At 54.4% G+C, this 11,056-nt stretch overlaps 4 protein-coding genes across 4 annotated transcripts; 2 read left to right on the plus strand and 2 right to left on the minus strand.

The window, feature by feature from the left end:
- Window positions 1-22: 22 nt before the first annotated feature.
- POSPLADRAFT_1138548 (hypothetical protein) lies at window positions 23-1,366 on the plus strand (the record flags this gene model as incomplete). Its single annotated transcript, XM_024484920.1, has 6 exons — window positions 23-136; window positions 201-234; window positions 298-402; window positions 449-544; window positions 598-706; window positions 760-1,366. 6 exons carry the CDS (start codon window positions 23-25, stop codon window positions 1,364-1,366), a joined length of 1,065 nt encoding a protein of 354 aa, XP_024341300.1.
- Window positions 1,367-1,475: 109 nt separating this feature from the next.
- Window positions 1,476-2,432, minus strand: POSPLADRAFT_1045537 (hypothetical protein; the record flags this gene model as incomplete). Its single annotated transcript, XM_024478787.1, has 4 exons — window positions 1,476-1,713; window positions 1,840-2,005; window positions 2,080-2,186; window positions 2,269-2,432. The coding sequence occupies 4 exons, from the start codon at window positions 2,430-2,432 to the stop codon at window positions 1,476-1,478; spliced, it is 675 nt and encodes a 224-aa protein (XP_024341301.1).
- Window positions 2,433-3,476: 1,044 nt separating this feature from the next.
- POSPLADRAFT_1136647 (hypothetical protein) lies at window positions 3,477-6,644 on the plus strand (the record flags this gene model as incomplete). Its single annotated transcript, XM_024484708.1, has 7 exons — window positions 3,477-3,535; window positions 3,558-3,606; window positions 3,632-3,812; window positions 3,861-3,879; window positions 3,904-4,044; window positions 4,640-5,177; window positions 5,229-6,644. 7 exons carry the CDS (start codon window positions 3,477-3,479, stop codon window positions 6,642-6,644), a joined length of 2,403 nt encoding a protein of 800 aa, XP_024341302.1.
- A 1,188-nt stretch (window positions 6,645-7,832) lies between these two features.
- POSPLADRAFT_1045539 (hypothetical protein) lies at window positions 7,833-8,714 on the minus strand (the record flags this gene model as incomplete). The annotated part of the gene is made up of 3 exons (XM_024478788.1): window positions 7,833-7,847; window positions 7,902-8,239; window positions 8,312-8,714. The coding sequence occupies 3 exons, from the start codon at window positions 8,712-8,714 to the stop codon at window positions 7,833-7,835; spliced, it is 756 nt and encodes a 251-aa protein (XP_024341303.1).
- Window positions 8,715-11,056: the final 2,342 nt, after the last annotated feature.

Raw genomic sequence — 11,056 nt, forward strand, 5'->3', positions numbered from 1 at the left:
TTACGCGTCATCTTGTGCGCCGATGGCGCAAACAACCACAGGCAGGGTCCTCAGCATCCAGTCCCATGTCGCATTCGGCTATGTGGGAGGAAAAGCCGCAGTACTTCCTTTGCAGTGTCTGGGATACGACGTTGACGTGCGTAGTGACTCCGAAACACCCGGATATTCTCATCATGACGGGAGCAGCTTCTGCGATCTAGGTAGTCAACTCGGTGAACTTCTCTAACCATTCTGGTATGTTGGAAGTACATATCGGAGGCCACTTCTTGGGTTGCCTAAGATTGACCGTCTCCATAGGGTATGGCCGCTTCGGAGGCTCTAGAGCCACGGCCGAAGAGCTTTCCAAGATATTCGAACTCATGGACCAGAACGGCTTCCTATCTTCGGAGCGTCTGCTTACAGGTACGTGGTGTATGAACCTTCTGTTGGATGACAGGCCAAATATCAGCAGGATACATTCCGGGAGCGGAGGCACTATCTGCCGTCAAAGACCTCGCAGTAAAACTGCGCCAGAAGAATGCAGACCTCATATACCTGCTAGATCGTAAGCCTTCCCATCCATCTATCTAGTCTCTCTCTCAAGGTTACACAATGAAGCCGTTCTCGGTGACTCTGGCAGATTATATGTCGCGCCAGACACTATTCCTGTGTACAGAGACGCTTTGAGATATGCCACGATCATCACCCCCAACTGGTTCGAAGTGGAGTGAGTCGTTCCCCATGAGGCGTCGTGTGTCTACTCATTCTAACCCCCATCAGAGTCTTGACAGACGTGCGAATTCTAGACTTAGCGTCATTGCGCCGCGCACTTCAAGTTCTCCACGAGCAGTACAATGTCCCAAACGTAGTGATCAGCTCCATCCCGTTGCGGCCATGGCTCGCGGACGCACTGCCCGTGCTCATGCGGCCACACGCTTCGTCCAACGACCTCGACTTTCTCGTGTGCATTTCGTCCTCGCGAGGAAATGAGGGCGCGCAGCGTGCTGTACACGCACGGTGCATCCCTTGCCTCCCAGGCTATTTCTCTGGCGTAGGCGATCTCTTCTCCGCACTCGTGCTCGGCCACTTCAAGCCTGCGCATGCCCCACCGCAAGACAGGACAGAGACGCCGCTGTCCTACGCAGCATCACAGGCGCTGTCGAAGACGCACGCGATGTTGACGCTCACGCACGAACATGCGCTGACGTTGCCAGAGGAGGACAGGCTGCCGACAGACGAGGAGCTGGATGTGCGCGAGCCGGAGCGTAAGATCAGGCGTATGCGTGGACGAGAGTTGAGGCTTGTGCAGGGACAGGGCATCATCAGAGGCGAGGAGACGAACGAGTATAGACAGATGCTGCCGTGGACGACGTTTTGGGATGCTTAGACGTGAGAGGTAGATAGTGGACAGACTACGGTTGCATGCTAGGGTATCTTGTGGATATTGGTAGAAGTATATCGTGTGTAATCCTGAAAACGTCCGAAGTATTAGAATGTCATGCGGGTGTCTGTGTCTGTGTCCGTCGCCGTCGTCGCAGCCTCAGATAGAATTGAACAGCAGCATATCCTAATGCTCCCAGCGTCACACCTAGGATTGCGCCAAGGACTTCAGCCACGATATCGGCGGGCGTCTGCTTTTGGCTTTCCTCGATTACTGGGACAATAGTAATGGTCGGTGCGAACGAAGGGATGACTGTGGACGGCGGTAATGTAGTTGAGGGGAACGGATTCGTGCTACAGTTGGGGAGATCAACAATACAGTCGGAATTGTAGGATGGGGATGTCGCTCACTCATTATTGGGCGTTACGATCGTGATATTCGAGATATCAAGCCGTGTAGCGTGTGCTGTAGCGATATACGTAAGGCTTAGTGTCGTGACCAAGTCCTCTGGTAGGCCAATGACAGTGATCAAGCCGGCTGCGCTGTCTACCTCTCTCGTGATGGATATTGTGGGATCCTGCGTAGACAACGTGACATTGACGGTCGCGGTAGAGAGCGTCGACGTGCGGATATCCAAGCCAGTGCCTACGCCAGAGTTGACCGATCCCCTACGCAATCAGACATGACCGAAGCCGTCCGGCAAAACCACTGCACCTTACCTTGGAAATTGAGAAACAACTGTGGGATGAGGTCACCGCTGCCGACGGTCGGTCCGTTCGTCGAGGTGATATACGCGCCGGCGGTATCAGGGGAGGGTATCACCTGCCTTTGCGGACACAAGGGATGAGTATCGTGGCGTTGTAGTTTAGATTCTGATCTGGATCGAAGAGATCTGGGTGGCTGCTCACCATGCACCCGCACATGCCGCGGCCTGGCTGTTATTGCACGATGGTGGGCTGTAGACGATTTCCGACGCGGTAGACAACAGCGTGACATTGGCCTGCGCACACGCAGCAGCCAGCCAGGACGCCAGCAGGAGCGACCACCACTGGAAGGGGGGCCTGGTCAGCATGCGGGGCGTAGACGAGGACGGCCCGCGAAGGGTCCAGGCTAATATCCGAGTCCACGACGGCGTCCTGCAAGTGGTGAGAGGATCTTCTGCCGAATTGTGACCCCCCTGCATGCCATGGAAACGCGATGGTCGGATGGTCGGAAGTCGCCTCGAGTGACGCCGAGGAACTTCGCATCCTCACCCAGCCGGCGTGACGGGTTGCCTCAGCAGGCCAGCAAAGTTCAGCCCAGTCGGTCTAGCGTTCGGGCAGTGGGGGATCTTCAATGGGATGACGCGAGCCGTCCAACATGACAGATTGTCGCTGAACACAGGAACGCATTGAAGTCGTGGACATCTGACTGTTGCAGCGTTATGTGACTGCCTCATGCTGTCGGGTGGGAGACAGCTCTAAGGCCTGGACCTTTACGGCAGTTGTGCGGCCCAAGCTGCCTCGGGATCAGAGTTTATGATCAGGGAAAGAACCGGAAAAAATCGAGATTCAGTACTTATGTGCCCTTTAAACTCCCTTCGTGAGATGACAAGACCCCAATGTAACATCGTGCAACTGAAAGTGGGGGTGTGAATGTAGCGTTGTCATGTGCGTGAACTGCTGCGGCAGTTGGTAAACACATCCCCGGCGGCAGGTCCACAGCCATAAATGGTAACTGAGAACCCCAAATTGGGAGATCTGGCCAGCGAGGACGAACGCACACAGAAGTGTGCCATATTCTTCTGATGGTCAAAGTAGTCTAGCTACGGAAATTGAGCAGTATACGACTCAAAAGATGGCAAAATGAGAGTGCCATTGTCCAGATTTCGATGAAATGCGGCGTGTAACCTCGCGATAAGATGTCTTATAAATACATGCCAAGGGGTTACATAACGGATGATCATGAGGTCAACGGCTAATTATAACTGGAAATCACGGCGTGCAGTTGAGCTCACGGCTTGTCTTCCTCCTCGTCGTGTCTGGCGTCGCACACATCCCCCTTCCTGCGGGAAGCCTCACTTTCATTTCCCTTGTCTCTCGTTTATCAGACCGTGCATCACGAAATTCCGACAAAAATGTCCGACGCTGCTCACACTAACAGGATGGTCGCCCATCGCCGTCTAGCGGGCCGAGGGTTGATACCCAGTATCACTCAGGCCCTTCAGAGTCCCGCTCTTGATCTGGGACCCATTTCTCTACCTTCAAGTGAGTATCTTTGTATCGTTGGTAGTCTCCTTCACTTTGTGTTGTCAACATTGCACCATTTACCCACTGCGCGACCGATCTTCGTGGTGGGAGTGTAACGATGGCAGTGCAATATCTGCACCCCATGCACTCGTCCTCGTTGGCCTTCTACACTGTGCACATGCGCACGCTGGCATATGGTCACACAGCCGTGTCATTGCTGCAAAGTGAGCTATCGCCCCAGCGTAATTTGGGTTGTGACCAAGCCTGTGCAGTTGCCAGCCTAACAACTAAGTATGTGGACTGATTTTGTCCTAGCGCTGGCACGCAGGGATCTGTGAACGCCTGGGTGCATGGGGTGTACTTCCCTGGGATTGGCTTTGAGGAAGCCGAACATTTCACTGGAGCGCATCACGGGGCGATGCCCCCGCCAGCTACTTCTGCTACGTCTGACACAACGTTAAATCAACTCCTCAGTTGACGACATCGCCATCACTGTGACTGTAACATACTGTATCAGTCTGCATTGAGTAGTGTCAGGCCCTGAATGGCGCTGTTGTTTGTTTACCGGACGCCATGATGGCGTTGCTGCCATGTTCATCCTGGCACCAGGATAAACAGCTGATGAAATGCGCAGCTGTGCTCTATGGCTTCCATCGTCTTCTGCTGAAGTATGGGCGGATTTCTGTACACTTCAGAAAGTACCCAAATCGGTACAGGTACAAGGAGCAATACCTTTCGTGTACCTCACAACGTTGCTCAGGCGGGAGTTGTGTTAAAGACCACGAGCTTGCAGATAAAACGAACGGGCGATTGAAAGCTAATCTGACGTTCACACTGTTCTCCTTAAGTCACATAATCTGCCGTAGTCCTGCTTCGAATGCTGCTTCGAAGTATCTGTCGACAATAAACTCTAGTACCGATTCGAGTAACACGTTGCGCTCTATGTCTCGCCTTATCGTTCCATGTTATCCGGGCCTCCATACACGTTCTGCCAATTCTGACAAACACATTCTCGCTGTACAGTATCGCTTCCTTCCATAACATTGCCAAGTATTATTCCGAAGCCTACCGACAGTAGCAGTACAGAAGATCCGCACAGCAGCAGCTCGAAGTCATCTACCCGGGAATCCACGACGTCAACGTCTCAGCGCTCCTCGTCTACCAGTCACTCGTCTACCAGTCACTCGTCTACCAGTCACTCGTCTAGCACATCGTCTTCCTCGCCAGCAAAGGAGTCGTCGTCGTCTAGCTCGAGCTCCTCGTCGACCACTCATTCGTCATCGTCCTCGTCGTCCTCGTCGTCTTCCTCTAGTTCCCGCTCGTCTTCGAGCTCTAGCACGCTTCCTACTACCTCGGTTGTGTCAACACCGACGATATCTACGCCTCCTGTGCTTACGACTACGCTTGTGCCCACGACGTCGTATGTACCGACATATACTCCTATATCTTCTGTCACCGTCACTGGTGCAGCGGCCAGTCCGTCTTCGACCGGTTCGACTGGTACCGTGAGCACTGGTGCCGTGGTCGGTGGCATAGCCGCAGGGTTGGCCGGGTTAGCCACACTCCTGTTTGTTGGAATGTACTTATGGGTACGTCTTCTGTTCAGAACGAGATATAGAAGGTCTCAGTGATTCCTGCAGCGCCGCTCGCACAAGGAAGATGGCGGAGAGATCGATGACTTCAACGCCCGGGCATTCAAGGCACAGTCAGTCATTCTGCCAGATGAGGGAATGCCGTCTCGCTCGGGATCCACTTATCGTGGAGGGCACGGTGGCTATCGTTCGCCGTCGCCACCCATGATGGAGCAGAACATGGCGAATGTGCCGCCCTCCTTCGTCGGAGCGCCGCCTATGCACCAGGGTTACGACCCGCAGGCCGCTTACTATAACGACGGCTACAACAACGGGTATGACAGTGGATATAACACCAGTTATTACAATGGCTATCCTGCCCCGCCGTCGTTCGCCCCCGGTCAGTACATCGCAACGAACCAAGGTCAAGTCGCCCCGCCCTCTCCGGTCAATCCATTTGTCGCACCTTTCGGTCAGGTTCCTGTCGATGTCCCCATGGATGGGTCTCCGTATGACTATGCCTACCGCGCTCAGAGCCCGCCGCGAACACCGCCTGCGGCCCTCATTCCTGGTTCTCCGCACGTTACGCGCCAGCCTTCTATGGGTGCCGCACAGAGTCTCGCCCGTCAGCCGTCCGCTGCAGGGGCGCTCGGGCAGCCTGGTCTCTACAACCAGCCATCTGACATTGCCGCGCAGCTGCTGTCGCGCCGTCCGTCTGCTGGTGTAGCTCAATACCCCGGCCAACAGTCTCCTCGTACCCCCGCTCCCGAGGCAACAGTGGGCCCTGATCCGCACTACGTTGATCTCAACAGGTCCAGTGTTACCCCGTTCCAAGCTGCACAATACACGGAAATCTCGCGCCGCCTTAATATTGCTCCACCGAGCCCGATGTCGTCTCCCCATGAAATGAACTATCCTGCCACATCCTCTGGTTTGGGCCCTGTCATGGAGGATAGCGACTCAGGATCTCTTTCTCGTCAGGCATCCCTGCGCGATAAAGACCTGCCCTCGGAACCGCCTGCTTACTACGACCAGGAGGACGGTTCGCCCTTCAGCGACAGTGAAGAGGTGCAGGAAGTTACGCTCCACTCGCATAGCGCGATGTACGACTCCGCGTCCAAGCACGACTCGTTCGGTCCGCTCCCATTGCCCCGCTTTGACCAGCATGCTCGCGTACCGTCTACGCCGCCGATCCTCCCGGAGATCCACATCCAGCAGCGCGCGTTTTCACCCGTGTCTGCAGACTATCCCATCGCGCCGTCCTCCGCCAGGCCCTCGCCGCTGAGCTCGAGCTTCGGCCTCCCGTCGCCTCCGCCCCAGGCGCACGTCGCGTCGACGCCCACCAGTGCTTACCCGCCCAACATAGCCGCCGTCGCGAACAAGGCTACTCACGCGCCCGCGGGGCTCTATGCTGAGTCCGCGGTGAGGCGGCCTGACACGGTGTATACCCTCTACGACGACGACGACGCCTACGGTGGCATCTAGACGACGCGCATGCCAGCTCTCCAGCCTTCCTCTTGAATATCCAGGAGGGGCATGTCTCCAAGTTCCCCTTTTCTTCACCCAAGTGCAATATTGATGTTGTGTATTTGCTGTTCTGCTGTGAGGCACTGGTCCTGTCTTTCTGCGCGCAGCTGGGTTCGCGCCTGTTGTGGCGGGGGAGCAGAACTGGCGTCTGCATACACACTCCCTGCCTATTGCTCACATCTTTAGTGCTGTTATTGTCGCTCTGCGCTCGTTTGAAGCTCGGAACGTCTCGGTGCCACCCTATCGCTACATTATCTATTGATAACCTTTCGTGCTTCGACAACACTGTTTGCTAACCCCGCAGCTCATGTACCGATTTGCTCCTCTCATGGTTATGAGTAGATCCGCTGTTGTTTCTTACATCCAACGAAGCCCCCTTCGTCTATACCCTTGTGTCGTTTAGGTGTTGCTGGGAAGTTATTGGTCTGGTTGGTCCATGTTGTACCTAGTTAAGCAGAGTGAATAATAAAGAGGTATGCCATTGCTAGGCTGCTATCGTCACGATCGCCGGCCGCGCTGCCACATTCATGCGAGCCCTATCCGTCTGTTGCTAAGGATGGCTCACATATCTGTACCGTCCGCGCGCGACGCACGTCGACATCGACATCGGCGACCTCGCGTGCGGGGCGCGCGCATACGAGTTGAGGTCGTTGCCTGTGCTGAATTCATTTTCGCTGTCTCCGGGTTCTATTCCGGCAACAAATAGGCGGGTTATTATCTCGGTGGGCAGCGCGTCGACACGATGCTCTTCAGTGGATGGGATGGATGAATCCGATTTCGATGTACTTAGTGCCGTTTACCGGGTCTCGCAGTTTGGTCGTGAATGAGGGGGAGGAGGGCGTGTCCTCGCTGAGGATCTGGCTATTGACTGACATGTCGTATTGTATTTTTCTAGTAGGAGCGGTGGTAGCTCAGAATAAGAAGAAAGAGATAACTCAATCTGAGGGGCGCCAACATGGCATAGTGACATAACATGGCTGAAGGACAATGAGACAGACTGAGACAGTGTTCGGGTTTGTTCAATCAAGGCAGATACATTGGGATGACGCTCATCAGCAGGCGCACTTGACTGCAGTGGGCATGAGCCTTCCTAACTACATCTCGGGTTAATTACAACCTTTGGTTGTTACAGTTTGCCTAAACAATTTATACAGCGAATCCCTAACCACATCGTGTCAATAGTGCATTTCAACAATCATAGGTCGATCAACCCACCCCATTGACCATGATGTTCTGCCCGTTAACCCAGCTCGCCTGCGCGCTCGCCAGGAACGCAACAACCGGGCTGACCTCATCCGGAACGCCAATGCGCTTCCCCGGGTGTTGGTTCGCAACGAAGTTGATGATCTGCTCGGTCTTTCCCGCGCGGAACAGGTCTGTGTCTATCGGTCCGGGAGACACTGTGTTCACCGTGATCCCTCGCGCGCCGAGGTCCTTCGCGAGCACACGCGTCATTTGGTCGACCGCGCCCTTCGTGCTCACGTACAGCAGGTAGTTTGGCGGCACCGTCGAGGCGCGCGTGAGCGACGTGCTAAAGAGGACAACCCGCCCGCCTGTGCATGTATGCAATGTATGCACAGTCAGTCAGCACGAGGAGGACAGAAGACCAGCATGCGCGTACGTACCTTCCTTCATCAGCGGTGCCGCAGCCTTGACCGTGAACAACGGTGCCTTCACGTTCAGATTAAAATGCCGTTCGTACGCCTCTTCCGTCACCTCCGCGAGCGTGCCGTACCCCATGATCGCCGCATTCAGCACAAGGATGTCCAACCGCCCCCACACGTTGAAAGCCTCGTCTAGCAGGCGCTGCGTGTCCGCCGTCGCGCTCACATCCGCCTGCACTGCACGCGCCGTCCCCGCCCCTGCACTGTTGATCGCATCGACGACAGACGCAGCCGCGGCCGCGTCTGAGGCGTAATTAATGAGCACGTTCGCGCCGTCCGCGCCGAGCCTTCGCGCGATAGCAGCGCCGATGCCGCGTGAGGAGCCGGTGACAATGGCGACTTTGCCTGCGAGAGGAAGGGCCATAGTGGTAAGTGATGTCTGGGTCTTAAGTATACAAGGGAACTGGTTGATAATTGGTGGTTGCGTAGCAGAAGGCTTTATACGAGCGAAATCCGAGAGAAATTGCGCATCACTCTCAGGCTGAAGCCGGTGGTGACAAACGTGTCGTCTCAGCAAGAGTCAGTGTCCGCTGTTGGCACACGAGAGAAACTTGAACGGTACATTGTCCGAGACGCGCTCAACAAGAGGCGACTCGGGGTTCATGTGGGGCCAACTGGCGCCCTTGTACGTACTTGCGATCGTCCACCGCCATCAGAGCATTCGCATTGCATGCTACTCTGTATCGTTAAATGAAATTTAGTGTGTTAGCCGATTTACGACCCCACAGGAACTGACAGACGTTATGGTATTCCCCAGCAGAGCGGCATGTCATAAATTGTAGCTCGCGCAAGCTAGGGATGAATCGTGGCACCCGCATGGGCTCTGAGTGCGTCAGCAGAGAGCGCTTTGCGGACCGCCATTTCGGAGCGTTGCGGTATCCCAATCAATGATCTCATCAACAGTTCACTGCTAAGCCACCCATCAAGCTTTCAAGTCTAGATTGATACAATGTACGAGGATAACTTACGTAGGTATGCGGAGGTTCAAGAGCCCCATTGGCGCAAGCTCTTGTGTTTATAGGAAGTGGACATCCAGGCTCAGACTTCCAGAGTGCGTTACGGTCCTCACCGTTTAGCGGGAACAAATAAGAGCTGGAGCAGTATGGTCGACTATGCAAGCGGCATATCACGCAGATCGTGACAGAAAGTGTGCTTGTCCACCAACCAAGTTGACCGACTATAGGATACATCTCCCTCACATGTTGCATTTACATGAGTACATCAAGCGTTTGTACTACAGCGAGTTAGCGACCTACCGTGATTGCAGGTTCGGTCGCTGATGACATATTATGCGGCCCCTCTGAGGACAAGACGTTGATTGTTTGGTACTTGATTTGATGGCCGTAGGTGCTGCAAATAGTCTGGAATCAACGTGGAGCATGCTGCAGCCATGATTTTGCTCGACAAATTACATCAAGGCAGAGGCCGTGGGACGATCTCGTGGTTCTTATGAGTTGGGGATATTCAGGCTCACGACAGTGGCCCATCGCTCAGCCTTGGTAGAAGTGCGTGGGATATTCCAGCCAAAGACTCGAGCTTCGTACTGAATGCAAGTGTTGTCTTCCCGTCCGCAGCATGTGCAACTGTTTTCGGGACCCGCAACGACGTTTTGACGACGGTACACATACTGACTACGGTCTACCTGTCAGTGCGAGCGATGTGTGACAGCTGAGGTCTGCGCATGCTCGCGACACGTATACATGCATGAATAGAGGAAAATAGACAGCCCGAGGAAAGAGGGGGACATCGTCAACGAGACAACGTAGAGCGGAGAGGCGACTCGGAGCTTCAAAGCTGGCTATGATGATCCCGATTTCGATCTAAGGCTATTGGCCGCATTCCAATTCCCCACTAACCCTCATATGCATTGCTCAACTTGATCAAGACTAGAATATCTCGGCAACGGCTCAACGTATCCTCCTGCGTCTTATTGTGTTGTACATGTCGTGTTTCTCCTCAAGTCCTAGTGTTTTCCCAATACTCAAAGTTCGCAATGAACCCGAGTCGTGAACCTCAGTCGTCCGACTCTATCATTACGTACCGGAGCGAGTTGGCTATTTATCGCGTGTTCTCGTATAACATTAGCTTGGCTATCGGTGTGTGGCCCGCTCGCATCTCGATTTAACAGGTATTGTACAGTATAGAATTGTCTACCACTACTTACCGTAGTGATTGAGCCTGCTCGTTTAAGCAGGGTTTGAGCCCACCAATTCACGCAGTGTTATCCATATAGAACGTCCAAAAAGCAGTGCAAGCTGTACATTGATGTGTGGTAAGCATCCCCTCCGTTTACGCCGGCTGCAGGAATCACCGAGATGTCATACCAGGCGCCGCCATTCATCGCCTGGAAGCGATGGGACTTAGCGTTACGCAGACAACAACTCATAGGGATGCAGTGCATTGGGGCTCACACATCCTATATGGATTCCTCAAAACTCGCGGGTGCCTTCGATCCTGGTCTCATTCTCCCGTTGAACCTTTACCTTTGATGCCACCGGATCATAACCCCTCGTCTCTTGCCCCACAAGCGCCTCCAGGCCATCCTCTGTAACAATTTGATCACTTTAGCCGCCAAACGCGAAAGCCTGAGATGCACACCCCGACTATTCCGGATTCAAACGGCCATGCAATGTCCTCGCTGATATCGCCGCTAGCCAAGTATCTCTGGACGGCGGACACGGTTTCGACTGGATGGGCATATGCCAT

This window comes from Postia placenta, assembly GCF_002117355.1.
Source record: "Postia placenta MAD-698-R-SB12 unplaced genomic scaffold POSPLAscaffold_4, whole genome shotgun sequence".
Lineage (NCBI taxonomy): Eukaryota > Fungi > Basidiomycota > Agaricomycetes > Polyporales > Adustoporiaceae > Rhodonia > Rhodonia placenta.